Raw genomic sequence first — 27,010 nt, 5'->3', positions numbered from 1 at the left:
TTTTGCTACAGGTCTCTAGACCTGCAAGGACATGCATCATCTTATGACGTAGGAATGATAAAAATACATGCAAAATAATATGCATCTCACGTACAAAAGAAAGATATTTGGAAGGAAAAAACCTACTTTTGGAAAACCAATATCTTCAGGCGGATGCTTAGTGTTCATATGGAATTAGAGTTCTTGAAAATATGACCGTTCAAGCTCCAGAAATTACAACTTGTTAAAGAAAGCCCTTAGAAAATTCTGCAATAAACAATATGAATTACTACCCTACTGAAAAAGTGTATGCGAAATGTACGAGATTGCTACGATGTGTACGAGAAATGTGGGAGATTTCTAAGAGCTATGCTATTTGTACAAGAATTCTATGAGGTCTCTTAGAGCGTCTACGTTGTCTCGTAGAGTTGTACGAGGATTGTACGATGTCTCGTAGGGCGTCTACGGTGTCTCCTAGAGCGTGTACGATGTCTCGTAGGGTTGTACGAGGACTGTAGGATGTCTTGTACAGATGTACGAGGGCTCAAGCAGCTTGTAGAAGATCTCGTACAGTTCACGTAAAACCCCCGCAGACGCCGTACGCACTCTCGTAGAGCTCGTACGCTCAGTTGTAGGAGACATCGTAATGCTCGCTTAAAATCACGATGCTCGTACAGCACCAGCATTCGATTTCGCAGTGCTCATTCAGGGTTCATGCGAGTTCAGTTGGCTCACTAAGCCTCCCCGTAAAAAATTAAACCAGTTATAACATGGTTCCATTCGGCCCCACACTGACCCAATTAGATACAGCCATATATGAGCTCAAATGGGCACAAAATTACGACCAATTTGGCAGGTAACGGAATTACCCAAATGGTTTTGCAAGCAATGGGCACTCCCAATTGTTCTCACGTTCATAATGATCCTTTAGAATCCCAACTGGATTTTCCATATTATACAGGATTACAATTCATATATGTCCTACCCTATTGGATATTCAAAGTGGTTTTGAAAATTTGAATTGGTTCCCGGGATTTCAAATGGCACTTCATATGGTATATATATAGTTATCAATTGGATGTTCTAGTTGGTTTGGAAGATATTCATAGACGTATGTCCTCATCCGTTCAGTTCAGTTCAGTCGTGTCCGACTCTTCTTGACCCTATGAACCATATCACGCCACGCTTTCCGGTCTCTCACTATCTTCCTAGCATCACATAACTTCATCTGCAGCGCCTCGAGGATGCCATCTAATCATCGCGTTCGCTGCCTACCCCTTCTCCGGTGACCCTCAACCTTTCCCAACATCAAATCTTTCTCGAGCGACTCCTCTCTTCTCATCAGATGACCAAAGTAGCTGAGCTTTAACTTTAGAATTTGAACCTCCAATGAGCAGTCAGGGTTTATGGTCGACAATATCGACTGATTTGATCTTCTGGCCGTCCAAGGAACTCTCAAGATTCTCCGCCAGCACCACAATTCAAGCGAGTCAATTCTTCGGCGGTCAGCCTTCTTCACAGCCCAACTCTCGCATCCATACATCACAACTGGAAAGACCATAGCACGAGTTATATGGATCTTGGTTGGCAGACTAATGTCTCTGCTCTTTACTAGGCAGTCAAGGCTAGCCATGGCTCTCTTTCCCAGAAGTAGGCGTCTCCTAATTTCATGACTGCAGTCTCCTTCCGGGGTTACCTTGGAGCCCAAGAAGAGAACATCTGTCACGGTTTCCACTTCTTGTCCCTCTATGCTCCAGGACTTGATGGGGCAAGACGCCATGATCTTTGTCTTTTTAATGTTCAGTTTAAGTCCAAACTTCTCACTCTCTTCTTGTACGCGCATCAGAAGTCTCTTGAGCTCCACTTCACTTTCTGCCATTTAGTGGTATCATCCGCATGTATGTCCTCATATTTGACAGTTAAATAGAAAAGATCATTAAGAGAATTAAAGTTTGTGTCATAGTTTTACAGTTTATCACCGAGTTAGACAGTTGATACCAATTTCCTTCATCTGGTTGGCGAACCATATTGTATTTACATGTTAATTCCTGAATAATCATTGATATATATGCCATATATATTTCAAGTTTAATGCTTTCGTATATCTACATGGGCGTGCTGCTTACATTTAATGTAAAATATAGGCAATAGAATACATATTCTTTAATAAATACAGAGTTCAGCATGAACATATCACAAAACAAAAATGTATCCGCAATATATATATCATGGCATGAAAGAAATGCGGAAGAAATAAGATGAACTAAGACAAGATTTGAGCATTGTAACTTAATTCATTGAACGCACATCAGTGGCATAACATGCAGAAGGTCAAAGATTAATTATAATGATCAGTGCAAAATATAAGAAGAGAAAGTAGCTACACAAAGTTAAAATAATTTTGGAGCTTCAGCTAGTTTACCTCAATAATAGACGTGACAGCATCTTAAACATGAACTGCATTTTCATTCTGCAAATTTTTATATAATTTTTCTCGTTTAAAGTTATCTACTTTTCAAAATTATTACCAATGTAACAGCATTCCCTAAATGCCCCACTAACACACCTTTGACCCTACATGGCTATAGACATTGCATGCAGAGGGCACACATGGGTTGAGCTTTAGTATCAACGTATTTATTTTGGTAAACTACTATTTTCTGAAATGTCCTCATTAGAAGAGCTTCCTTGATAATTGGCTTCATTTGCACCCTCCCTATTTTGTTAGCTTTATTTCACTATGAGATGTTTGAAATTCTCACACGAGGTCATGTAACTGTGATGCCATGACCAATATGTCGACTAATCGGGATTTTTTTGGTATTTATTGTGCAGAATCTTTTCAGTCGAATGAGAACTGTTCACTTAAAGTTTAGTAAATGATGTTCCTGCTGCACACCTTGACTAGCACTGCCCTTCGTTCATTGTATCTGCCACTATGCTGTGTGCACAATGTTGATGTGTTGCCGCTGCCATGTATACGATAGTCAAACTGGCAGTCAAAATCACCCTTATATTGTGTTTTGCATATGAATGGAGGTGACGCACTATAACTGCACAGCTTTACTACCGTCAGGCATCACAAGTTTGTATGAAGAATTGGCTTGGAGTTTCATCTGTAGAAGGAAAAGTAAGTGTGATAACAGAAATGTGAAAGCCAACTCCAGTACTGAACTTCACGAACTCATAATCCCTTGCAAAGACCACAGAAAGACAATTCTCAAACGACTGAACAGCACTAACAGATGGGGTGGGAGAGAAGATGATAACAATTCTGCTTCTTTCTCTACATCACTCATTTGGCTGATTATAAACAACCGGACTGACTCTCTTTTTCAGCGCAAGGATATGCCGAGCAAAAAAGTTGCTACAGCCTTTTGAGTTTTGACTTGCACATCTACATCTATACGCCATTTTTAAGTTTCCTGAGACTATAACAAACCCTTGCTGAACTGAACTACTCTGAATTGAAGCTTTCTGCTGCATAATGACACTTGCAAATGCTGTCAGTCTCATTGTCAAATGAAAAAAAAAAAAAGAAAAAGAAACGATTGAGTCGGTGATCTTAGACTGATGAAAAGATGCAAAAATCCTAGTACTTTATGAGGGGCGATACCAACAGTATATGTGTTGCATCTCGAAGCTATGCATACTATACACATATATGCTGCAGCATAATATTGCAAGGAAATGTCTTTTAGATGGCAAATTTTTCAGTGTCACTGTAGGCTGCGTCACGCGAGATGCGTAACCTATTGAAGAAAGCTGCACGTTCAACGATCGTCCACCAATATATGCTGTGCAGTTTCCAACAGCAGTGCATAATTATTTATGCTGCATGGAACAAGCAGCTTGGCTGCTTTTGCTTCTTTACTGCATGTATGCTGTAGGCCACAGAGACAAGTTGAAATATTTGTATGGTCAGTTTCATTAGTGCTTAATTGAAGTAACGTGCACGCAAACAGGTGTAGGTAAAAACGTCCCCGGAAAAACGTCTCCGGAAGAAACGTCCCCTGAAGAAGCGGCAACTAGGAAAAAACGTCCCCAAGGCCAAAATCGGCCCTAAAAAATATTTATTCTGGAACACACATGAAAAAAACGAACAAATGTTATGCCATTCTTTCTCGGCTTTAAGTTAAATGTAATCATCATATGGAACCTGCGTCCTCTGGGGGCCCGAAATGTTTACAAGAACTGCGTAAATTAAAGCATGTCACTGTCAATGTATTACCGCTGCCATAATTTTTTTTGTCATGAATGCCCGCATCAATTCGATGTTCGCGGTCAATTCCAAGTCGACAGGTGAAACCGCTGTAATAAAGTTTACATGCATCATTCATCATTGCAGTTCGCCACGGAGAAACGTAGTCTACGTCCTATAGCGCAAGACTCCAGCCCCGTTCGGGGACATTTTTTCCTACTTCGCCAATAGGGACATTTTTTCCGGGGACGTTTTTACCGGATCCCCACGTAAACACCCCACACTGTCTTCGCTTGAAGCTTGACCGGTAAGCTATTTTTGCATGTCGCATATCTTGCCTGACTGCAGGCGCCATTCTTTCACACAACTGTTTTTGCTTTTGCTATAAGCTAGAGCCATTAAAATTTCATCACCATTCAAGAGTTGAACACTGATAGTAGTGATGCACACATCACAAAAGAAAGTATCGCTCGCGGGTGACCAGTGGAACAGTGTGCGAGCAGGATTCGGCGTCTGTTTCCAAACAAATCACTTGATCTTCCAATATAAACACACAACTAAAACAATGGCCACTGTCGCTGTTTATGATCAGGAATTTTCGCAAGGAACTTGGCGATGCATTGGGCCAAAGCTCCGATTTGCTGAACCACCGCAACGCATTTCTTATCTGTCAACCCGACGTATGTACATGACAAGCACGCATAGTTTTTCCAGCATCGCAAAAAAAGAAGCGAAACTCACGGTGGTCTTTTCCGCCACCGCTAGCTTTCGCTAGCACCGCCACATTTCTGAATGCGCAAACTACAGGCGCGCATACACGACAAACATGTAGCGTTAGTGCGTAGACACTTGACATCGTGCTTGCCGCTGTTAGGCGAACAGCAAAGCCGTTGAAGTCGGCAACTTCCGAAACCGAAACAAGTCGAAACCAGCCGAAGCGGCCGAAGCTGTAGTGCTAGTCATAGCCATTGGTGGCGGCGTCGCGCTTTCTTTTGTGCTGCTGGCGGCGTCATGCTCTCGAGATTTGCGAGGCACAAAGCGCAGCAAAATAGCTCGTGCGATGTGCAGAAGCGTCGTCAGGTTCTGTGTAAACCTGTGCAAAAAGTGTGCCGGCGTGCCCAACAGATAGTGCGTCTTCCTTTGTGCGCTTTCACTGGAAACACTACGCTGACGGCGGGACTATTGGAGGGCGGTCACCACCCGGGACACGTTTGGCATCTCAGATGTAAGTAAATTTCCTTCTGTCCTGCACATTCTTCTGAAAACAGCGCAGAACTGGTCATGCATGCCAACACAATGCTAGTTTGTTAGTTCGTAAACAACAAGACGCGTTCATAACAAACGGTTGTTTGGTTTTGACAAAGTAAGGGGCGGGGGGGGGGGGGTGTTAATGCTTTTGCAGTGTCTTGGAAAAGAGACAGTGTCGTGGGCTGCACGATTGGAGTAAAATATGCCGTACAAATCATCATTCGTAAGCTCATTGCGGAGTGCATGATGCCGGTGCCGTACTGCGATTCAGCCTTCGGCAAGAATTTAGTATGGGCAACTTCGTAAGTGCCTCGACCCGGTCCTTACGTTGTGCTGCAGTTGAAGCTCCGGCGCTTGTGCATTGAATTTACACGGACTGAATAAGCGGTAAAACCTACCTGCGTTACGACAGGGCTAGCTCATTATTCAAATGTTCTATAAATATTGCGGATTATGGGATAAGGAGCCGGCGAACACGCGACGGCAGTATGATTCAGCTGTAATCGTACTTAAAGCACCATTGTCGAGCCTTGGGTGCAAGTAGAAGGCAAAAAAAAAAAAAAGTTTTTTAGCTATTTTTGAATTTTTTCACCTGTATTGGCTTCACATTTTCTTTTGCATAATTTGTTTTGACTGAAGTAATCCACAAAAACTACAAAGTGCATATAAATGACAGACACCAAACTCAGGCCTTCAGACCAGAAATAGCAGTAAGGTGTAAAGTTAATTATGCATTCAACAGTACCAATAGTATTGATTTTCTTCTGTAATTATCTACAAATGAAGCAAAAAAATCTGAACTAATTGTGCTAAGATGCCCCATCGACATCTTCCCTGATATGAAATGTGAATCAAAATGTGTGCAGGTTTTTTTGTACTCAGTGTATGAAATTCATGCAGGTTTTAAATTGAGGAGTGCATGCAGGATTCCAAGCAAAACAAGCCTTTGCTCAAGGTATCATACCAGTGTGGTGTTTTTGTTTAAATTTATGCATGTTTTGTAGAAACAACTGTAGATGTTGATAAGGAAGTGGTTTCGGGGGGTGGCTGCTCCTGGCCCTACGGTGCTGCGATTGGTAGGTCACCGCAGCTTGCGGCGGGGGCTAGCCTGCCACTGGATTTCTATCTGTTGTAGGCAGTCTTTGTACCTACTACCGTTTCAGTGGTGGACGACGGCTGTTGCGACGTGCCTCTCTCTCCCACTTTTTTCTTCTCTATTTTCTCTTCTGTCCGCACGAGGCAGTGGAGGTGGCTCAGCTACAGAGCCAGTAGTAGGCCCATGCATTTTCGTTATCTTCTTCCTTTAGTCGCAACAACAAGTGGTGGTGTGTCTGGATCTAGCTCATGAATGGCTACCACATTTATGAATCGTTTGGTGGCCGCATGCACTTCCATACATAGTTTGAACAGTCACGTTACATTCTGCAATTTACTTCTTTTTACTTTTTGGATGGATGTGTTTCCGCTTTTCAGTGCGTAGCCTTTCACAATTCATAATTGATCGGGTGAGCGTGTTTTGACATGATAAAAGGTTTGGCAGTTCGATAGCATTGGCCCGTCATGATGCACAAGCAGCAGACTGCTTGCTGCGCTGGTGCCAATATCTTCCTAGATATCACTTGATCATCATGTCAGTGTTGAGATCATTTAATGGAAGTGTGCAGATAGCTATAATCCCACATTTTCTTCACTGGCTTGCAGGCAGGAACTTGTCAGCAAAGCAGCTTTAAAAAGGAAAGCTCACAAAAATTATTTCTCTAATTGTCTGTTAAAACTGAAAAAAATTATTGTATAACTAGACTGCTCACTCACCATGTCAACTTCAGCAAAAAAAAAAAAAAAAGGGTTGGATAATAGAGGCAGTTGCACTGCAGTCCTGATAAATATGTTGAAGTTGTTGAAACATAACTTGAGCTTTGAGTGCAAAATGAATCCAAGCTAGATCTGCTAGAGAGCAAGTAAAGTTGAAAGATGGAAAGATGGCACTTGACTGAATTCTCTTGTGAAAATTTATATATCTGGTCCGACTCTGCACATTCTTCCGAGTTGACGTAGTGGGAGCTAGGGATGAACTTTTGCCTTTCTTGGTGCACTGCTTGTGTGTAACCCGAGTTGGGGTGGAACATTGCATGTTCAGAGGGTGGTAGGGAAGCAAACTTGGTGGCACTAGGAAGGCTATGAACAATATGAGGATGATAGGCTGCCTTTAGACTGACTGGCTTGCATTTCTCGGTGTATTTTGTATGTGCGAATGTTCCATAAGCTGCCACATATGTCTTGGATTTGATGTTGAGGTGACTGGAATGATCAAAAACTCAATGTTATGATCGAAGTCCTCAGAACATGCTGTGATTTTACTCCTGGATTAAGTTGCAGACATTGTTTGCTGGGCATACATACCTTTGAGAGGAAATCCAGTAGATGAAGGTACGGGCAGAGTGCTTGCTTATTATTCAACCTAACTGCTCAAACAACGTCACCATTTTCTGGAAACAGATTGTTCAAGCTTCCAGCCTTCCGGTTGTTCACCCGTGCAATACAGTGAAGCGCATTTACGCCTTGGCACATGGCAGGCTCAGGGGCTTGTTCATCGCTACTGTACTAAGTTAGACCTCAAGTGGACTCGAAATGCCTTTTTCCATTGCCATGAAGTGGGGTTTAAAAGAAGGTTTGATGACGGACATACTGTTTGCTCTGCTAGCAAGTAACGAAGAGTTAGCATAACATTTCTTACAAGTTACACTATCTGGCACCTCTTGATGTGTGTTGTGCCTGCTGCGCCACTGAATCCTTTGTGTGAGATCGGAGGTCCCTGCAGGATTACAGACTTATAATGCTACTTAAATTATGAGCAGATCGAGGTGGTAGATAGTAAAACTCTGTAAATGGTGAATTCCAATAACAGACTGTGGTCACTTACAGAACATTCTTTTCTGCTCATTTTGGACCAACTGTATTCCAAATGCAGATCCGGAACACAGGTTTCATCTTCCAAATGCAGATGAGGAGCGATTGCTGAGCCAAGATCACTCCATGGAGCAGTCTGGATTGCTCTGCCGAAATCAACAGGACCGGCTGGAAATTTACTTGAGTATGTGTTCAGCTGCACCTACCATTTCCAGTAGATTGTCTCTGCTGCGCTTGCTGTGCCCTCTGCAATAATCGACTATTGGTACTTGCCGCTGCTACGAATGCAAATTGCTGTCATGAACTAGTGCTCACTTTTGAGGACAGCAAGTCTGAGAGCAGCAGTATTCTGCAATAATCTTTTTTAAAGACCTCAGCTCAGAGTGCGACTGGAAAACTATGTGCAGAAACAATCTTTGTGTGCTATTTGTGAACTCGAAGCCATTCCTCAACTCTGAAACAGTGAAAACAGTGATCTGAGCCTTTGTTTTATTTGAGAATAGTGCCAAAGAAATCTTACCATGCTTGCCCGCACTAGACTATCTGAAAGAATGGCATAAACTGTTGAGGTCAACACCATTCTAAGACCTATTACAGGTTTAAAACAGACGACATGTGTACACGAAGCACAGGCTAGCGCACAGAATGACTGGCAATTCCTCTGTCAGTCCATGGGCACTACCTACTTGCGCTAGCATGAGTTCCAAACACAGTCGGGACACAATCTGTGCTGGATGCAGGTGCTCTGTTGTGGAGCGGGCAATCCACTTAAGTTCTGGGATTGTAATTCACTATGTGTGGAGGAAAAGCAAGTGAACATCTCTCTGCTGGCATATGTCACATTGCCTGCTGCCATCGCTTTTGGTTTCAATATGTGCTAGTGACAGGAATGCTCACAGCACAAGTGGGAGTGGAGACACTGATCTGCGCCATTATGGAAATGCCAAGATGTTAGCATGGGCAAACATCTCTTTGCATCACCACGAAGGTTGCTAAGGCTCAGCTCCATGTATGAGCAAGCGAGTGCAGTGCGGGCATATGTCAGACAGCTCGTTAACTATGGGCCTACAGCAACAGCTGCCATACCTTTAATGAGAACTCTAGACTAAAAAGGCAATTTTACAAAGAGCAAAGTAAATGATGATAATGACTTTTTTTTGTTATTTAACAAAGCAGGTGGTCAGAGTGAAGAACTCATGCCACGACTGTTAATATGCCTCTACTGCCCCATTTGTAAAGCAAGCAGATTGAAGTTCTCGAATGAGCATGTTTACAGTCGTGAGCAGCTCTGTTAGATGTGTGTCCATAGGGTGGCACATTGTTTCATTGTTCAAAAGAATACTAAACAAAAGGTGGTTTGGAACTTAAAGGGGAAAGAACAGAGAAGCTGGCTGTATTTTTGTTTTGTTTTTTCCTAAAAAAAAAGAAGCTGGCTGTAGATGCAGAAATACTGTGAATGGTGAGAGGTGGACAGGTGCCAAGCAGTCGTGAACTGCACCTGGACTTTGCAAGGAGCCTCATGCTACTCATGAACCACAGTTTGGCCATACCTAGCTTATATAAGCTTGACTTGTACAAAACATGCCTGCAAATGCAACCCTGCCTCAAGGCTGCCTACACCCTGCTGTGGCAGCTTCAGCGTTTAGGACATTTGACTAGTGAGCTGGGTGACGCGGGCTCGGTCTTAGCTGGGGTGGTTGCATTTCGATGGTGGAAAAATGCTAGGTGCCCATGTGCTTTATAGTGTCAGTGCACATTAAAGAAGCGTAGATGGTCGAAATTATCCAGAGCTATCTACAATGGCTGACCCTCGAAGTCAGTTTCTTTGGCATGTTAACACCATGATCAAATCAAGGCTGCCTACTGTTAGCATTAGCAGAGTACCTTCGCAATGCCACAAAGTCTGCCCCTCACCACACTCCTAAATTTCGTTGTTTGCAACTCTACTCAGGTTACTTAGTTTGATGACCCCTTTTCCTGAAACAGTAGCAGTTGACGAAAAGAAGTGTAAAAGCATATCTCACGCCCATGCACTGAACTCCGAGAAAGGTGCTGATTTGGTCATAATTTTTTTTTTCATGAGAATTTGGTCAGTGTCATAATATGACCCTTGGAAAGTCATATCTCTACTGAAATGTTCATGGTATAATCTGGGTAGCTTTTATAGATGGCTTGGATGATATCATAAGTGCTATGATGGTGAACTGTGCTTAGTGTCTGCAATACCTGCATGATGAAGATGGTGAATGCAAATTAGACAGATTTTTGCTCTACTTTTGGTTCACCAGTGGGTGCCTAGTGAGTCGTCAGCGCAAGCTATCCATAGGTTCACTTTCTTCATGCAATTTACATAGCTGTGGAGTTCTCATAATAGCAGAAGTATCATATTTATGGGTCACTAACTTTTTTTTTTAATGTAAGATAAGTAAATACGCCGTCAGCAACCTTAGAGCGCAGCATGCTCTTTACCTGTATTACCTGTTTATCATGGATAGAATAATGATGCTGTACTCCTGTGCTACTTTCAGTGTTCAATTCTACACAGTAGCACATCACTATACTCAGGGTTAAATGTCTGGCTATGCAGCTGAAGCTAGGCAAGAAAGTGAAGGCAACATACCTCTCTTCCCTTGCCATGTAGAGTGGGTTACTTCAGCGCTAGTGACCTTGCATTAACTCTCCAACTTTCTCCCTTCACTTCAAGCCTGCACATGCCTAGCCCAAATAGTGAGCAAACCACTCTCCTCGGCAAAGAGACTAAAACTTGTCTCCTTTCCTTTCGTACCTTGGCTGCTTAGCCCACAACATGTCTCCGTGTATAGCAAGATTCAATGCCATATTTCCTCTTACTGTCGGAGCACCCTCTGCTTCTGCTCTACCACCCTTGCAGCAGCCCAGTGTTTTGTTTACCACAGAAATTCATGTCTGTGCAGGCTACACTGGCATGGAGAGGTGCATTTCTGAGCCAACTTTCATGCTCTATGATGATACTCTCTTTGATCGCCTTTAAGTTGCATCAAACCTGGTCATGTGTGTTGGTCAGTACCAAATGAAGTAAATTTCTTTGACTAACATACTTTGAGAAGGATGGCAATTTGCATGAGTTGGTAAGGCGTCATCTTGAAAGTAGCAGCACGAAAAAACAAGGATGTGAAAGGAGGCAAGCAGGCAGTAACTCGCAACTAAATTTTATTGATGCAAACATGAAATATATAAAGCCAAGCAACGCCGCAAACTGCTCAGTCACTGATAAGCAGACAGCAAAACATCAATCACTAAAATATCCGAGCGGTTCCATTTATGTAGATATAGGTAGAGGTACCAACTTGGCTGTGCATTGTAAAGAATGCACTGGTTGCTTTCAGTTTCTTTCAGCTGCGCACATTCTGGCTGTCATCCATTTCAAATCAGCTGGAAAATCATTGAAGCTGAAGGCATTTCACGACTAGGTAATGAATGTGCTAGTGAGCCGTCCATCGTGTTAACATGCAGTGAGTTGGGATATCTAGATTAGGGAAGTGCTCTTAAATTTTAGTGACCCATGTTTTGCTTTCTGCTTATAAGTGATTGAGTGGTTTGCATTGTTGCTTGACTCCTTTATATGTTGCAAGTTAGCGCCTGTCTTGTCTCCTTTCACAGCCTTGTTTTTTTGGGCTGCTTGTTTCAAGATAAAATACAATTTCTGCTACTTAGGTCATAAAATGAATTCTAATGAAGTTCCACATCTCTTAGAAAAGTAGTATTGTAGTTACAGGCATGTATTAAGGCCCTGCACTACAAATTAAGAGGCTCGCTCGATATAAAGCATAAAGGGAGAGCTTGTCTGATCTTGGGCCTAGTGGGCATTAGTGGATTATGGATAGGTTGATGTTAAAATGTACTTGCAGTTAAAATCAAGTAAATGCTTTATTTGTAACTAGGGGCACTGTGATGCCTGACCTGTTCTTTTGCCAGGCTGGCGACGAGATGGAGTGAAAGGATTTATTTCAGTATTGGTATGTCTCGGGTGATGTCAACATTGTTTCTTCTCTGGCTTTATAGGCAGTCGCCCTTCAACGAATTCAATCCTAAAGTGAAAGTTTGAATCCAAAAAAATATTAATCTAGGATTACTTAGCAGGCAGAGGCGAATTCATACAGTGACTTACACCAGCATGCCACGCATCATTTCAAGAAAAAAAAAAGTATTGTGGTGTTCCTATTCTATGCCTTTATTTCTTGCTCACAAAGCCTCTGCATGTAGGTCTTGCACTATATTACGCTTTGATTTGTTGGTTCATGGTACTTTTTACCTTACAGCAAGCTCCATGTGGCTTCAAAGCAATGGCTTCTTCAAGCTCTACAATACCCTTTGCCAGAATCACACAGTGCTATGGTGGGCAAGTAGGACATTGATGTAAGTGCTGAAGACATTTTTCAGCATGTGTAGTTTCTTATCTGCCTAACCTACTATTGCATTTGTGGCTCCTTATGTTTATTTTGAGGTTCAGGTTTCTTCAGTGTTTTCTTTGATTGCTGCCATTGCTTACTGGCTATGGCATTTGGCTGCTGAGCCTGAGAATATGGAATGGAATGGTGCCTGGGGCCTGTCGATACAGGCAAAATGCAAATTTGCCTACATGTTGGGCAGTGCCAGTGCACAGTTTAAAGAACTTTTTGTGGAAGAGGGAGGGCTCTGGAAATTAGCCCAGAAGCCCTCTTTCATGATGTCTCTCATAGCTCATGTTCAGCTTTAGGGTAATAAAAGGACATTGAGGACAAGCTGAAGCTAGCTTGTGTTATACATTTCTGCATTCTATTCACTAAAATACTATTTTACAGAAAATGCAAGTTTCTTTTTAAGGTAGGAAAAGCCAGAAGTTTTGAAACAAATCTCATTACCAGCTGATTTTATAAGATGTGAGGATAGTACACCTTGAAGTGAAGCTCATGCACCTTCACTGTGGTTGCTGCAGTTGTTGGGCTAGTTATATTCCTCTGACTGCAAGTTAAATTAGCAGAGTACAGTAGGGGCAATGCAGTCGATATAGGTTTCAGTAGTCTTGACATTGCACTGCTTTCTCATAAGTACTACCATCTTTCATTTGAATATGATTGACAGTATTCTGAGTAGTGGCAGGCCGGCCACATGTGATCAGAGTTCTTGAGTGCATACTGGTTGCAGATTTTCACCATACCGCCATGGCTGGAATGCCACGTACCGGGATGCCAGTAGCACTGCAGCAACTGAGAAGGAAGTGGTTGAGCGTTTAATTGGATGGGAAAATTCAGTGTTATCTGTACTTTTAAGTGTTAAGCTTATGTAATTTGTGCATGTGGAATCACGTCAAGCAGTTATTACTTCTCGGCTAGCTGTATTGGCGGCGGAGGTACTACAAACTACTGAGGAAAGTGTTGCTGGCTTCTGTCCTCATTGAAATGCAGCTGCTGATGATAACAAATGTGGCAAGAAACAGGTGGCCTTGCTTCCACCTTGAAATATGTGCGTGTTTGTGAAAAGCATTGTTTTGAGGCTTAAAGGTAACCGATACCATACCCCTTCCATGGAGAGTAGACCAAAGCACATCCTCATAATTTGTGAGTGAGGAGGGAGAACTCACAAGTTTCAGCAAATGTAAATGGCGGTATGGGGTTGTTCTGGCAGAATACTTCTGCAGTGCTTCTCTCCTCAGCGAAAACCCCTTCACTGTGGCGGTAAAACCTGTTTTGGGGGCAGAAATAGGGTGCTGCCAAGAGACATCTCTTGTGACAATGACTACATCCATTACCTGCTCCACTCTGTATTGGTTTGCTCTCTCTATTAAAGGGATTAAGCTCTTAAGAGCACCTTAACCTTACAGGTACCATTCATAACCCCCCTCCCTTCCCTTCTGGTTTTCAATAGAGAAGGCATGCTCCTCCCAAGATTCGTGCATAACATGAGACTTAATACAGAAATATTCAGCATGGCACCCAACTTCTGCTGCAACGGGGATTGGGAGAATATTTTTGCAGGTCCTCGGTGCACAATCACATAATACTTCATTGACATAGCCTACTATATGTCACCTACACATTACTCGTGGAGTTTGTATTCTTTTTTTTCTTGAGAGAAAAGCGCTGTTCAGTCAGAAGGCACGATGCAGGGGAATGTGGAGTGAGCACTGATTCTGTGTGTTCGCAATTTTTGCTTAGCTTTCGTTCTTTTTCTTCTGAAGGTTTGGCAGGGTTGCTGATATTCGAGCGACACAAGAACTGAGTCATGAGTCTGCTTCTTCGCAGTGGGATCGTGCGTTTGTTTTCCTCATTGTAATGAAAATGTGCAAGGGTACTGACCCTATGTGGGGCTGCGAACATATTTATAGCGCATGAGTTATTTGCACACATGCACACCACACACTTGCAGTTTTGTAGTGGTGAAAAGAAGTAGCTGTCAAGACTGAGAGCATCTTCTAAGGGCACATAAATGTTGATGTTTGAAATTAAGCTGTGAATTTATACAAGATGTGGCTTAGTTATTGAACTAACAATTTTTTAGCACTATAGTTGTTTCATGTAACGGGTTTAACTTAAGGTACAAAGGTGGCCGATTGAGCCCTGTGCTCTAACACACTGTGCACAGAAGCAGTCAAATCTTTAGTCCTCCCTATCTTCTGCTCAGGCCAAAGCAACTCATACCTTGTTGACACAAAAGTGACGTGTCTGTATTATTCGTGCATATCCTGCGTGGCGTTTTTTTTTCCTTTTTCATTCTACTGGGAGGGAGTGAGAAAAGGGCTGCAAGGTCTTTCTCGTCTATGCGGGAAGGACGAAAGGGTACTGGGAGGTTGGCTGTCAAAGTGCTTTAAAACGAGTGACTGCTTCAAGCTGCCCGGGGCGCTCAATAAATTGTGGGTGGGTGGGAAGGGGGAGTGGAGGTAGTGGGAGGGGGGTCTAGCTGTTTTCTGAGCTAAGCGCACAGCAGCAAAAATGGGGGCGGGGGGGGGGGGGGGGCTTGGCCAGCGCAGGTGGTGCTGTTTCAAACGAGTGACCGCCTGGAGCTGCCCTTGGCAAAGCACAGAGCAGTATGCACGCTTGCTCCTTTTTTCCCGTAGCAGTGAGGTGTGCGCTGCGATAGCCTGAGTGGCAGTGGAGGGAGCACTGAAGATTTGGCTGCTTCTGTGCCCGTGCACTGGGGCAGGTTTTGTACCTTAAGTTAAGCCCGCTATGTGATACAAGCCTGAATCACTTTGGGGCATTAAACCCCAAACCAAACCTTGTGTGAAACATCTTGTATACTATTTCATGGCTTAATCCAAACATCAATGTTTATGCACCGTTCAGAAGATACTCTGTCTCGACAGAATAATTTTTTGCGCCACTACAAAACTGCATGTGTATAACGCAAATAACTCAAGCTCTGGTACTGAATATATGCAGCCCCACATACGGCAAGTACTCTTGCACATATTCATTACACTGCGGAGAGCAAACGCACCATCCCGGTGACATGATGCGAAAAAGCCGACAACTCCAGAGTCCCCGCGTAGCTTTGCATACCCATACAAGCTGTACACTAAACTATCGAAAGAAACAGAACGAAAGCAAAAAATTGCAAACGCACAGAATCAGTGCTCACTACATTCCCGCGCATCTCGTCTTGACTGAGCAGTGCGCATCTGTTAAAAAAAATCTAGGAGATACATATATGTGTCGTATAGGCTACGTCATCCATGTGTGACGTGACTGTGCACCCAGGACTTGCAAAAATATTTTCCCACAGGAATTGCGCTATGCAGGATAGCTGATACTCTTTAGTTTTGCAAAGAGCCTTTGTAGATAATTGTGCCCCCATTTTCACCCTGGTCAGTTCAAGGAGCAAGAGGCATGTAGGAGCACAATTACCTATTATAATCTGTATGATCCTGAATGGGCCAGGGCTCTTGTGCCATTCGCAGGGCAGCGTACAGCTTGTGAGATTGAGTATCGTGACAGGAAATTGGCACTTCACAAAAAATACTTTCACTTGAACTTCAACTCCATGCAGCCCTCAATGCCTGCTTTTCATTTGTTGGCAGTTAGGTGACCTTGAGGGCTCATCGACTGCCACTCAACTTGTAAACACGGGACATTATATCATTTGCTCGCTATTTGTGCTTTGTTCTGCGAGTTTATCCAGCTTTTCACAAAAGTGGATGCAGTGAGTATGCACAGATCTGTTTTGTGAAGCATTGGCTGAGTGACGGCCCAGGTCAACCCTGTTCAACCCAGAACGTCTGGCATATTGTTTCGTGGATACAGCTTTGGCTACCCTCCTGACATCCCAGCTTTTGACACCAAGTATGCATAACCATGGCCTATCACAAACTGCAATGCTGTAATTGATCATCACATACTTCTGTGGTGCTGCACATTTCAAATTGTCACTATATGGGAGCAATGTTTCAGAACCTACTTAATGCAGAGCTATGATACACATTTGAGGACTAAGAGCAAGTTTGCTCTGCATGGTGACTTCCAGAGACAGGGACACACTTGTGGGGAAAGGCATGTTGCGTACATACCTTCCAACCCTTTGATTTTCCAGAAAACCAGATTTTTGACCGAACTTTCTGATTGCACGATCACTGCCCTAAATGTTTCGATAAGGGGCTTCTGCCTGCAAAGAATGGCTTTTGCAAAACCGGCACTGCGGAATCAGCAGCCACGTCTTAACTGCCAGCATCTCCATCAAAGGCCCCACTAGCACCATTGGCATCATTGGCTAAGCAGGAAATCAATCAAAGCAGACTTTAGCTGAGCGAGAGTAGGTGTGGCTGGCTGCACACACAGTTGATGTACTGCGTTTCTTGTAGGCAGCGGTGCACAGCTAATGCAGCCACAGTAGATATAGATGCTTTGCTGGCTTCGCTTTCGATCTGAACTAAGGGCAGCTGCTCGGTGCACTTCACGTTAAAGGGTTTTTCCAAATGTCACGCCATCTGATCCTCCTGTATTGAGCTCAGCCGCATGCCTCATCTTACCAAGCTGCTCTATGCACAACAATGGCGTGATTGCTCTTCTTTCAGAACCATCACAGCCAACAACGGTCGCAGACGACATTACGTGTAAAAGGGCTAGTAATGGTTTTGAATTGAAGACTTACAGCACTCCGATGGTGCTGAGAGAAAACTGCGGTGGTGGGCACGCAGATCAGTTTTGCTTGAGCTATGGAGACAGCGAGAACACTCGGTGACGGCCTGTAGATATCTCGGCGTACAGCTTTAGACATGTATTGCACGCTTGCTGCTGCATGTGTGTATGCTCAGGATGTTTAGATTAGGACTCATCAGACACTGCCTGAAAGTGGCAGCCTCCCCCCCCCCCTTTCGGACATTGAAACATCAAACATGGCCTCTTCATCACCCCCTATTGGGCAGTCTTCCCATTTTTGGTCTTAGCACATACGTATAAAGGAAGCTGGGGGCCCACTAGCAGCGCAGTTGAGCCTTTGGAACAATGAACATTTGTGCTAGAGGCATCAATGGCTTAGTTGTCATATCAGGGTAGTACAGACGTCTTCAGACTCGCGGTGCTGTCTAAGTGGCTGGTTCACTCGTTTTGTGGAGACATATTCACGGTAGGCAGAAGGCATGGCTTTTCAAGCACAGTGACCATTGTGGCTCCCATCCCAGCTTTGTTTGTAAACCAATCAGGGAGTTCAATTTGTTTGTTTGGGTGCATACGTTGCAAAGCAGCATGCATGTTTTCTCCCCTTGCCCCTGAGCCCTGCAAGGTCAAAGAGCAAGTGTAGCAGCAACATCAAACCAAACCCTAATAAACAAATTTGGTCACTAAATTTCACATTTCTCAATGCATGTCATGTTCTACATGAACTGTATCGCAGCGGCAGTGAGGTGTTTTCAGCTGTTTTTCACAGCTGCCTTTTCATGCATCCTGGGAAACATGTTCTGTTAGCCTGTGAATATAGAGGTTGCTTCTGAACGTTCAGAGGACTTGACATTAGGGCATGAGTCTGTTATGCCTGTGGAATAGTTTTTAATTCAAATTTTGCCCTTGGGGTCGAATTCACAAACATGTCTCGACTTGACACTACCTCAGCTCTATAAAGTGAAGAAAACAGTCTTCTCTACTCAAGGTTCAGTTGAGATTCTTGAATGCTTTTCAGCATTTCTTATGACTTCGTATCCTCTAGAAATATCCCTCCACTCTAGGCAGCACACATGGCTTACAGGGACAAGACAAAGGCCAAAATTTGGCCTGGAAAGTACATGCCACTACGTGTAACCTGGTCATTTTCGAATGTGAAGTCCTTCTGAACAACATCAACAAGCTGCCTCAAGAGTCGCAGCCTAATAGGTTGCGGCAGCCACTTTTTGATGGCGACGAAAAGTAAGGCACCCGTTTGCTATGCAACATCAGTGCACATTAAAGAACCCCAGGTGATTGGAATTTCTGGAGCACTTCACTACTCATAGCCTGAGTTGCTTTATTGCATAAAAAAAAGTCCCAGCCTAGTAAAACTGCTCTGTTGTGGCCGATGAAAGACACGAACGCAGGCAGCTGGGAATGGAAGTGAGTTTTATCACCAACGCCTCTGCCTATATAGCCCTTGTTTTACGCAATATCAGATGTCAGTTTAGGCGCATGCGCAAGACAAGGGCTATATAAGCAAAGGCATTCGTGAATAAAACTCACGTTCCTGGCTGCCTGCGTTTGTGTCTTTCTTTGGCCACAACAGAACAAAAATATGTTTTGCAAACTGCATGAACAAGGCAGCTGTGAAAAATGGCTGAAAACAATTCACGTCTGGCAACATTTTCTGTCATTGACATAAAGCTTGTGTAGAATAGGATTTAGGCATTGAGAAGTGCTAGAATTGCTGTGAAATCTAGTGACCTAGTTGCGTGTTTGCACTCGAAGTGCTCGGCGGTGAGCGTTGAGCACATGTAAAGTGCAAAGAAGCATATTGCAGCGCATGCACCCCAGCCAAGAAATTTGGCTTTCCAGAATCAAATGCTGCTTGTTTCCAAGCAAGCTAGGATCTGTAATTGTAAATGTACTTGACTGCGAATATCCCTGAGCCACTCTGAAGACAGAATTGACCCCCCCTCCCCACAGCACCGTGCGTCTAAAACATTATGCACCGAGGCAATCAGCAAGCCATCGATGTGTGCAGCACAGGTGTTCCATGGCACAACTGCACCTCCGGTACCTCCCTCTTCCTATTTACAATATGCCATTCCCTACAATTGCACCACTGTTCACAGTGGTTCATAGAAACCCCTGCACATGCTTTGTTTGCTGTTAGCCGTCAAATGCTTGCTGCAATTTGGCACTCGGCACGCTCTGAAATGTTGCTGAGGCATCCGGTGACAACTTGAAATATGCCTATACCACAGCAGTATAATGCGGTGATCAACTACAGCATTAAAAGCTGCACCTGACAACAGCTATCCATACTCATCGTTAGCTGCATGGACTTCGGGAGACTTGTCTTGGTCGTACTTGAAACAATGTTTCAGTATTTTCGAGTCAGATTGAGGTTCCCACAGAGCCAATGCTTCAAAGAGTGGGTCTGTGAATCTTATTGTATCCGCTTTAATGAAAGGCTTTGTATGCAGTAGAATGAAGTCCGCACAGCGTGTGAACGCTACAATGCCTCATGTTTGCAAGTGGAGGTCGAAGTAGCCCTATATTAACGTCATTGCAACTTTGAAATTCGTGAGAAAACTTGTTTTCTCCTGCACTCGAGGAGCGATTAAAGTAAAGCTTCATTTCTAAAAAAAAAAATGCCTCGAGGATCGCTGGGACTAAAGGTTTCAGTCAAGGTCTCCATGCATTCTTTCCGCATGGTATTTCTCAAGAAGACTTTGTTGGAAGGAACGCTCGGAGGCCGTCATGAATTCTAACCAAGCCTTGAGTAGAGGAACAGCTGCTTCCTTCACTCTGGAGCAGAGGCAGAAGGTTGAGTCGAGGTGCATCTTCATATGATCATATATGTAGGATTGCATAATCTTTCAGGTTTATTTTTATTCTTTAGCCGTGTATGCTGAGCCATATCCAAGAGTGCACACTTCTACTTCTCGAAGGCCGTTTAAATCTCCAGTTTTGCACTGCTCTCTTGACTTTGTAGTTATTGTAGCTTTTCATGAAGCGGTGTACAAATGTCATTGATCGATAGTGAAGAAAAGAAGCCAGCAGTCGGCGAGGCCAAGGAAAGCACTGGGGATTGTACTTTGTGTGTTTTTTTTTTTATTTTTACTTTGGTAATCACACAAATTAGTAATGTAATCTGTTTAGGGGAAAGATAAATGCAAAGTAGAAGGAAAAACAACGTGCCGATGGTGGGGACCGAACCCACAACCTCCGAATATCGCGTCCGGTGCTCTTCCAACTGAGCTACATCGGTTGCTGTTCTACCTGCTACTTTCTTGGGTATTAATGTTGTCTCTATATGAACCTTGAGAGTGTTCACCAGCGCCACCCTCAACCATAGCGGTGGACGTGGAGATGAGGGTACTCGTCTTTTTATTTTTAATTTTTACTTTGGTAATTACACAAATTAGTAATGTAATCTGTTTAGGGGAAAGATAAACACAAAGTAGAAGGAAAAACAATGTGACGATGGTGGGGACCAAACCCATAAAGTACAATCCCCAGTGCTTTCCTTGGCCTCGCCGACTGTTGGCTTCTTTTCTTCATGTATTATAATGAGTACCCTCATTTCCCCTTCATTTATCTGCTTGTCGCCTACAGGGGTCTCGGTTCTGGAAGTCTTGAAGCCATAGGTAGCATAAAGCACAGCTTTCGCCCTCGCTCTTGATCACATTCTATGTGACGCTGGCGGTAACACAGGACATTCCACGTCCACCGCTATGGTTGAGGGCGGCGCTGGTGAACACTCTCAAGGTTCGTATAGAGACAACATTAATACGTAAGAAAGTAGCAGGTGGAACAGCGGCCGATGTAGCTCAGTTGGAAGAGCACCGGACGCGATATTCGAAGGTCGTGGCTTTGGTCCCCTTCATCGGCACATGCTTCTACTTTGTGTTTATCTTTCCCCTAAACAGATTACATTACTAATTTGTGTGATTACCGAAGCAAAAATTGAAAAAAAAAAAGTACAATCCCCAGTGCTTTCCTTGGCCTCGCCGACTGTTGGCTTCTTTTCTTCATGTATTATAACGAATACCCTCATTTCCCCTTCATTTATCTGATTGATCGATAGGACATGGTTCGAAGGCCCTTGAAATATCTGTTCGACTGAGGTATTAAAGTTTGTGGGGGTCTGATGCTGAACAGTCTGTATGCTCGTGTCAGTTCCTCAGATTTCTGTAGTTCAGAATCGAAACTTTTTGAATTGAATTGTTGTCAAATAATAGTATAGCACCTACTTGTCCCTTTCCCAAAATGTTTGGAAAGACATGAGCTGAATTTTTGGATCTGGGATATAGTCCTGCTTTTTTTTTGCATTTTGCAGACGTCGCACAGTGAAAACCTGTATCCAAGCCTGAACCCAACAGGTCAACAGCAGCAGAACAAGGGAACCTATATCCAAGCTCCAAACTGGTGGACCGAAAGCAGATGTTTTGTGACCGCAGTGTGTCAGCCATGCTGAGACATGGCATGAATAAAGCCAATCCAGGTGACCACATGTGTCTTTTCCAAGCATGCATGCTTTACACATGAGGCATATCTCATGGAGGGCATCATTTCGGCAAAACATTTTGTCACAACTGCAGCAAACACTGATTGAGGCCTTGCACAAGGCCTAAAGCTGGGATATTAGTATTATGCGCAACACAAACATGAGGAGTGGTGTAGGAGCCTTGCAACCATGCAGAGTATCATTATAGCATGGTAGCATTCCTATGTCAATGTCTCTCGTCCTCTAAGATCACACTGCTGTTTTGCATCTTTTGAATCCTGAGTCTCGAACAATCCTCATGCTGTGTGCGGGTCGGTAACCACGCACAGGTTTTTGCATGCCGTACCTTTTGAAGCGAAAGCTTGTCTACGCGTATCAGACTGCAGCTTCGCGTGGCTTCACATAGCCTAGTTCTGCGCATGCGTGTGACGTCACAGCCAAGGCCAGCTGTGCAGCCTCCTCGCCAAGCTCTGCCAGCATTGCCTAGCAACGCTTAAGAGGTGTGCGACTCCTCCTCAAAAAAAAAAAAAATTTTGTCTCCACCGGGAATCTAACCTCCATCCCTTGGATCCCCAGCCAAGCGCTTTACCACTGTGCCACCCCCAGATCGTTAAACGCTGTTCACAACTCCGCTTGTCTACTGTGATCCAATGGCTTGGCGACACATTTGAATGTATCAAATACTAAAATATAGTTAAGTCAGTCAGTTAGGGTGCGGCCGAGATGTATCAAATACATGTTAATTAAACCAGTCAAGCTGACGCCACGCTACCTGAAGTTGAGCCAAAAAAAGGGCATAGGAAGGGATTGGGCGTGCAATTTGAAAGTACCAAAGACTAAAATAGTCAAATCAGTCAATTAGGGTGACGTCAAGGATGTGACACGCAACCGGAAGTAGAGCCGGAAAGGGGCATAGGAGGGTGTTGGCACGCAATTTGAAAGTACCAAAGACTAAAATGGGTAAACAAGAAGTGAATTAAGCAACCAACAGCAGCATCCGTGCTTTCATATTACTCCAATGCAGATTCTGCACTGCTCTAATTTTTTACACACCTGTCATGCAACAGTACTATGATACATATTTTCAAAACATTTTGATGCAAATACAAGAATTGTAACGCAGACTGAAGAGTCTCCAAACATAAATTGTGTGACATTACACTCCTGCTACATATTAAGGTTTGCACTTGATCGACGATGTCAAATACATGACAAGAAAGCGCAACTTCCCAATTCAACCTGCGAAGGGGACGGGCAAATCAGGTGGTGATAAACTGATTAAATTTTGGCATGCAGCAGACCTCAAGGAGCAGAAGAAAATAGGACATGAAACATCTGGCCCACAGACCAGTGGCAGCTCTTAACATACAGCTCTGCATATATACGCGTTTAGTTTTGTGATGGGATTACGCAGTAATGCATGCCATGTATGTCGTACACTTCACGTAGGCTGTACGGCCACGTTGGGTGTACGTTCACCTAGGTTGTACGTTCTCCTAGGCTGTACGTTCTCCTAGGCTGTACGTTCTCCTAGGCTGTACGTTCACCTAGGCTGTACGTTCACCTAGGCTGTACGCAGCAATAATTGCGTACGGCAGTCTTGTACAAATCTCGTACAATTTTTCCAGTAGGGTAAGCATGCGAAACTTGATGATAATAAAGAACACATTAAAGAACATTTTTCTGCAGTACACCAGTTACAGCCACACATACATTACGGCGGCCAGAATAAAATATTGCCCTGCCAGAATCAATCTATCTTCAATCTCATGCTTCAATCAAACAAAAACTAACTGAAGGAGATGTGTACATTGCAGATATTGCCAAGGCTGTGTAGGCATATTATGGTCTCAAGATCGGTAATGAATGAGACACACCTGTTTGGTTTACAACAACCATACCATTTCAAGATCCAGCTTTTTATTTTTCAGTGCTTTCATTGCATTCTGCGTTCTACTATAAACAATTGTCTTGCTAGTAATGTACGAAGCAATAGTTTTCATACAGTGCCGCTCGTTCAACTAAAACTATTGCAGTCAGCCTGCAATGAGCAATTGAGCAAGTACTAGAAATTTATTTTGCATAGGCAGGGAAATGTTATTCTAGATCTGAGTACAATATCATACTTCCTTATCAGCTAGCCGCCTATCAGATATACGCTTTACCTCATAACGGCTAATCTTATGGCCATACCATATCGGCCACCTTCCATGTGGAATATTATTTTCAGTTAGGCAGGCATGGGGTCAATCCGTATCCAGGTACCAGGTGTGGTGCTCATGCATCTCTGATTTCTTCAAACCATTTCATTGTAGTTGTTGGTTTAGAGAACAGTAATCTGCCTGAATATCTTAGGCGAAAAATTATTTTCTTTGCTTAAGCACATCTTGAAATACAATGCTTGATTTGACTATCGGATCACAAAAAGATACGTCTAGCATGACAGCGATTTTTCATTTTCGCACAATCACAAGTTTCTTAAAACAGCAGTTTAATCCTGAGGTCAAAAGTTGTTTCCTACGTATTTTATATTTCAATATTTCTAAAGTATTGCTATTTTGTGAAATTATTTTAAAATCAAAATTTCTTAACAGCCTCACAAATTAATTTTTTTTTTTTAAAATTGGCAATATTTTTACTCAAAGTAAAAGTAAGATTATGTCTGGAAAAATAGCTTTCAGAACGAAACAGCACATACGCCAAAAAAGCACCAATATCTCTCAAATTTATTGTGCAATGCATGAACTGAAAGTTCACCTTAAATTACAAGTACAATAGCCGTGTATACATGGACTCGACAGCACCAGGTAGAGTCAGCGTTTAGTACGCGAGGTCCCAATTACTGAACCAGGGTGGTGTCCCCATGAACTCGTTTTCTAGGGAGTAAGTATCGCAGCACCTCAACCATGACGCTGTTAACATTCTGCATACATTATGTCAGAAGATTTGGACAACCCTGCAGTGGCCACACGATTGGAGGAGGTCAGTTTACATCCCCATTCCAAAGAAAGGCAGTGCCAAAGATTGTTCCAACTACCGCACGATCGCGCTTGTTTCGCACGCTAGCAAGCTGATGTTGAAAATCCTCCAAGATAGGCTGCAGCAGTATGTGGATCGGGAGCTTCCGGACATGCAAGCCGGGTTTCGCAAGGGCAGAGGAACTAGAGACCAAGTTGCCAACCTTCGCTGGATAATGGAAAAAGCAAGAGAGTTCCAGAAACCCATCTACTTCTACTTTATTGATTATGCGAAAGTGTTTGACTGCGTAGATCACAGCAGATTGTGGCAAGCTCTTCAAGAGATGGGAGTTCCAATTCACTTCATCTGTCTCCTCAGGAACCTGTATGAAGGGCAAGAGGCCACAGTCAGAACTGGGCATGGTCTTACTGATTGGTTTCCGATTGAGAAAGGAGTGAGGCAAGGCTGCATACTGTCGCCCTGCCTATTTAACCTATATGCAGAGTGCATCATGAGGAAGGCCGGTCTGGACGAGTCTTCAGCTGGAGTGAAGATTGCTGGAAAACGTATCAACAACCTTAGATATGCGGATGATACCACTTTAATGGCAGAAAGTGAAGCGGAACTCAAGAGACTTCTGATGCGCGTACAAGAATAGAGTGAGAAGTTTGGGCTTAAACTGGACATTAAAAAGACTAAGATCATGGCGTCTTGCCCTATCAAGTCCTGGAGCATCAAGGGACAAGAAGTGGAAGCTGTGACAGATTTTCTCTTCTTGGGCTCCAAGATTACCTCGGAAGGAGACTGCAGCCATGAAATTAGGAGACGCCTGCTTCTGGGAAAGAGAGCAATGGTTAGCCTTGACCGCCTAGTAAAGAGCAGAGACATTAGTCTGCAAACCAAGATCCGTATAACTCGTGCTATGGTCTTTCCAGTTGTGATGTATGGATGCGAGAGTTGGACTATGAAAAAGGCTGACCGCCGAAGAATTGACGTGTTTGAATTGTGGTGCTGGCGAAGACTCTTGAGAGTTCCTTGGACTGTCAGAAGATCAAATCAGTCAATATTGTCGACCATAAACCCTGACTGGTCATAGGAGGGTCAAATTCTAAAGTTAAAGCTCAGCTACTTTGGTCATCTGATGAGAAGAGAGGAGTCGCTGGAGAAAGATGTGATGTTGGGAAAGGTTGAGGGTCGCCGGAGAAGGAGTAGGCAGCGAACGCGATGGTTAGATGGCATCCTCGAGGCACTGCAGATGAAGTTATGTGATGTTAGGAAGATAGTGAGAGACCGGAAAGCGTGGCGTGACATGGTCAATAGGGTCACGAAGAGTCGGACACGACTGAACGACTGAACTGAACTGACTGAAGCATCGCAGAAGAGCGCAGCGTTGAGATTCGAAGTTATTGTGCAAGTTTCTTACTCGTATTTGGTTCCATTGCCTTTTACTATCGAAAGCTTTGATTATTAGATTTTGTCGTGGATGAGCGCTAAAAATCCTTCACTTTTGCTGGCGCTCCTCGCCACTCCGGAGGCTTTTTGATATCCCAGAGTTCCCCATAACTTCACTCCGTGACTCGACAGCGTCTACATGCTTTTAGATGAGCCGGTCAAGCAAGTTAATCTACCCCTTGCAAGCAAGTTAACGCGACACGCTCCTCCACCTACTTTACTTGACCCGACTGTGTATACATGAACCCCAAAACTGGTTTTTTCTCGGCCGGCGTACTCGACTCAATTCTGTCGAGTTCATGTACACAGGGGGGGGGGGGGGGACGCATGTGTAGCAAGTAACAATGCTGCTAAGAATCCTATCTAATGTCTTCTGGGTCCATTCACTTTTCTAAAATATATCTTGTCTGACAAAGGAGAATATTTGGAGTTAAGCCGCTAAGCAACACGAGATCCATATGCGTGGTTAAACGCGTGACTCCCCAATGCACTTACAGCTGCAATTTGCTTGGTAATGTGGCAGTTCACTGGAACATTATCTGAACAGACATGACTATTGAAAAAAAAAAAATGGGGGATCATTTCTGCTTTTATTAAGACATACGAAAGCCATCAGACATAGTTTTTATTATTGGAATATCATTCAGAGACTGCGGG

The 27,010-nt window shown here is 43.6% G+C and overlaps 1 protein-coding gene across 1 annotated transcript; it reads left to right on the top strand.

Moving 5' to 3' along the window:
- Positions 1 to 5,165: 5,165 nt before the first annotated feature.
- Positions 5,166 to 22,257, top strand: LOC146171505 (uncharacterized). Its single transcript, XM_084586500.1, has 4 exons — positions 5,166 to 5,405; positions 8,397 to 8,519; positions 12,634 to 12,730; positions 21,776 to 22,257. Exons 1-4 carry the CDS (start codon positions 5,192 to 5,194, stop codon positions 21,807 to 21,809), a joined length of 468 nt encoding a protein of 155 aa, XP_084442626.1. The 5' UTR covers positions 5,166 to 5,191; the 3' UTR covers positions 21,810 to 22,257.
- Positions 22,258 to 27,010: the final 4,753 nt, after the last annotated feature.

The sequence above is a fragment of the Amblyomma maculatum genome, unplaced genomic scaffold, assembly GCF_055883805.1.
Source record: "Amblyomma maculatum isolate TAMU_Amacu unplaced genomic scaffold, ASM5588380v1 scaffold_20, whole genome shotgun sequence".
Lineage (NCBI taxonomy): Eukaryota > Metazoa > Arthropoda > Arachnida > Ixodida > Ixodidae > Amblyomma > Amblyomma maculatum.
This window is presented reverse-complemented; position numbering and strand designations above follow the sequence as displayed.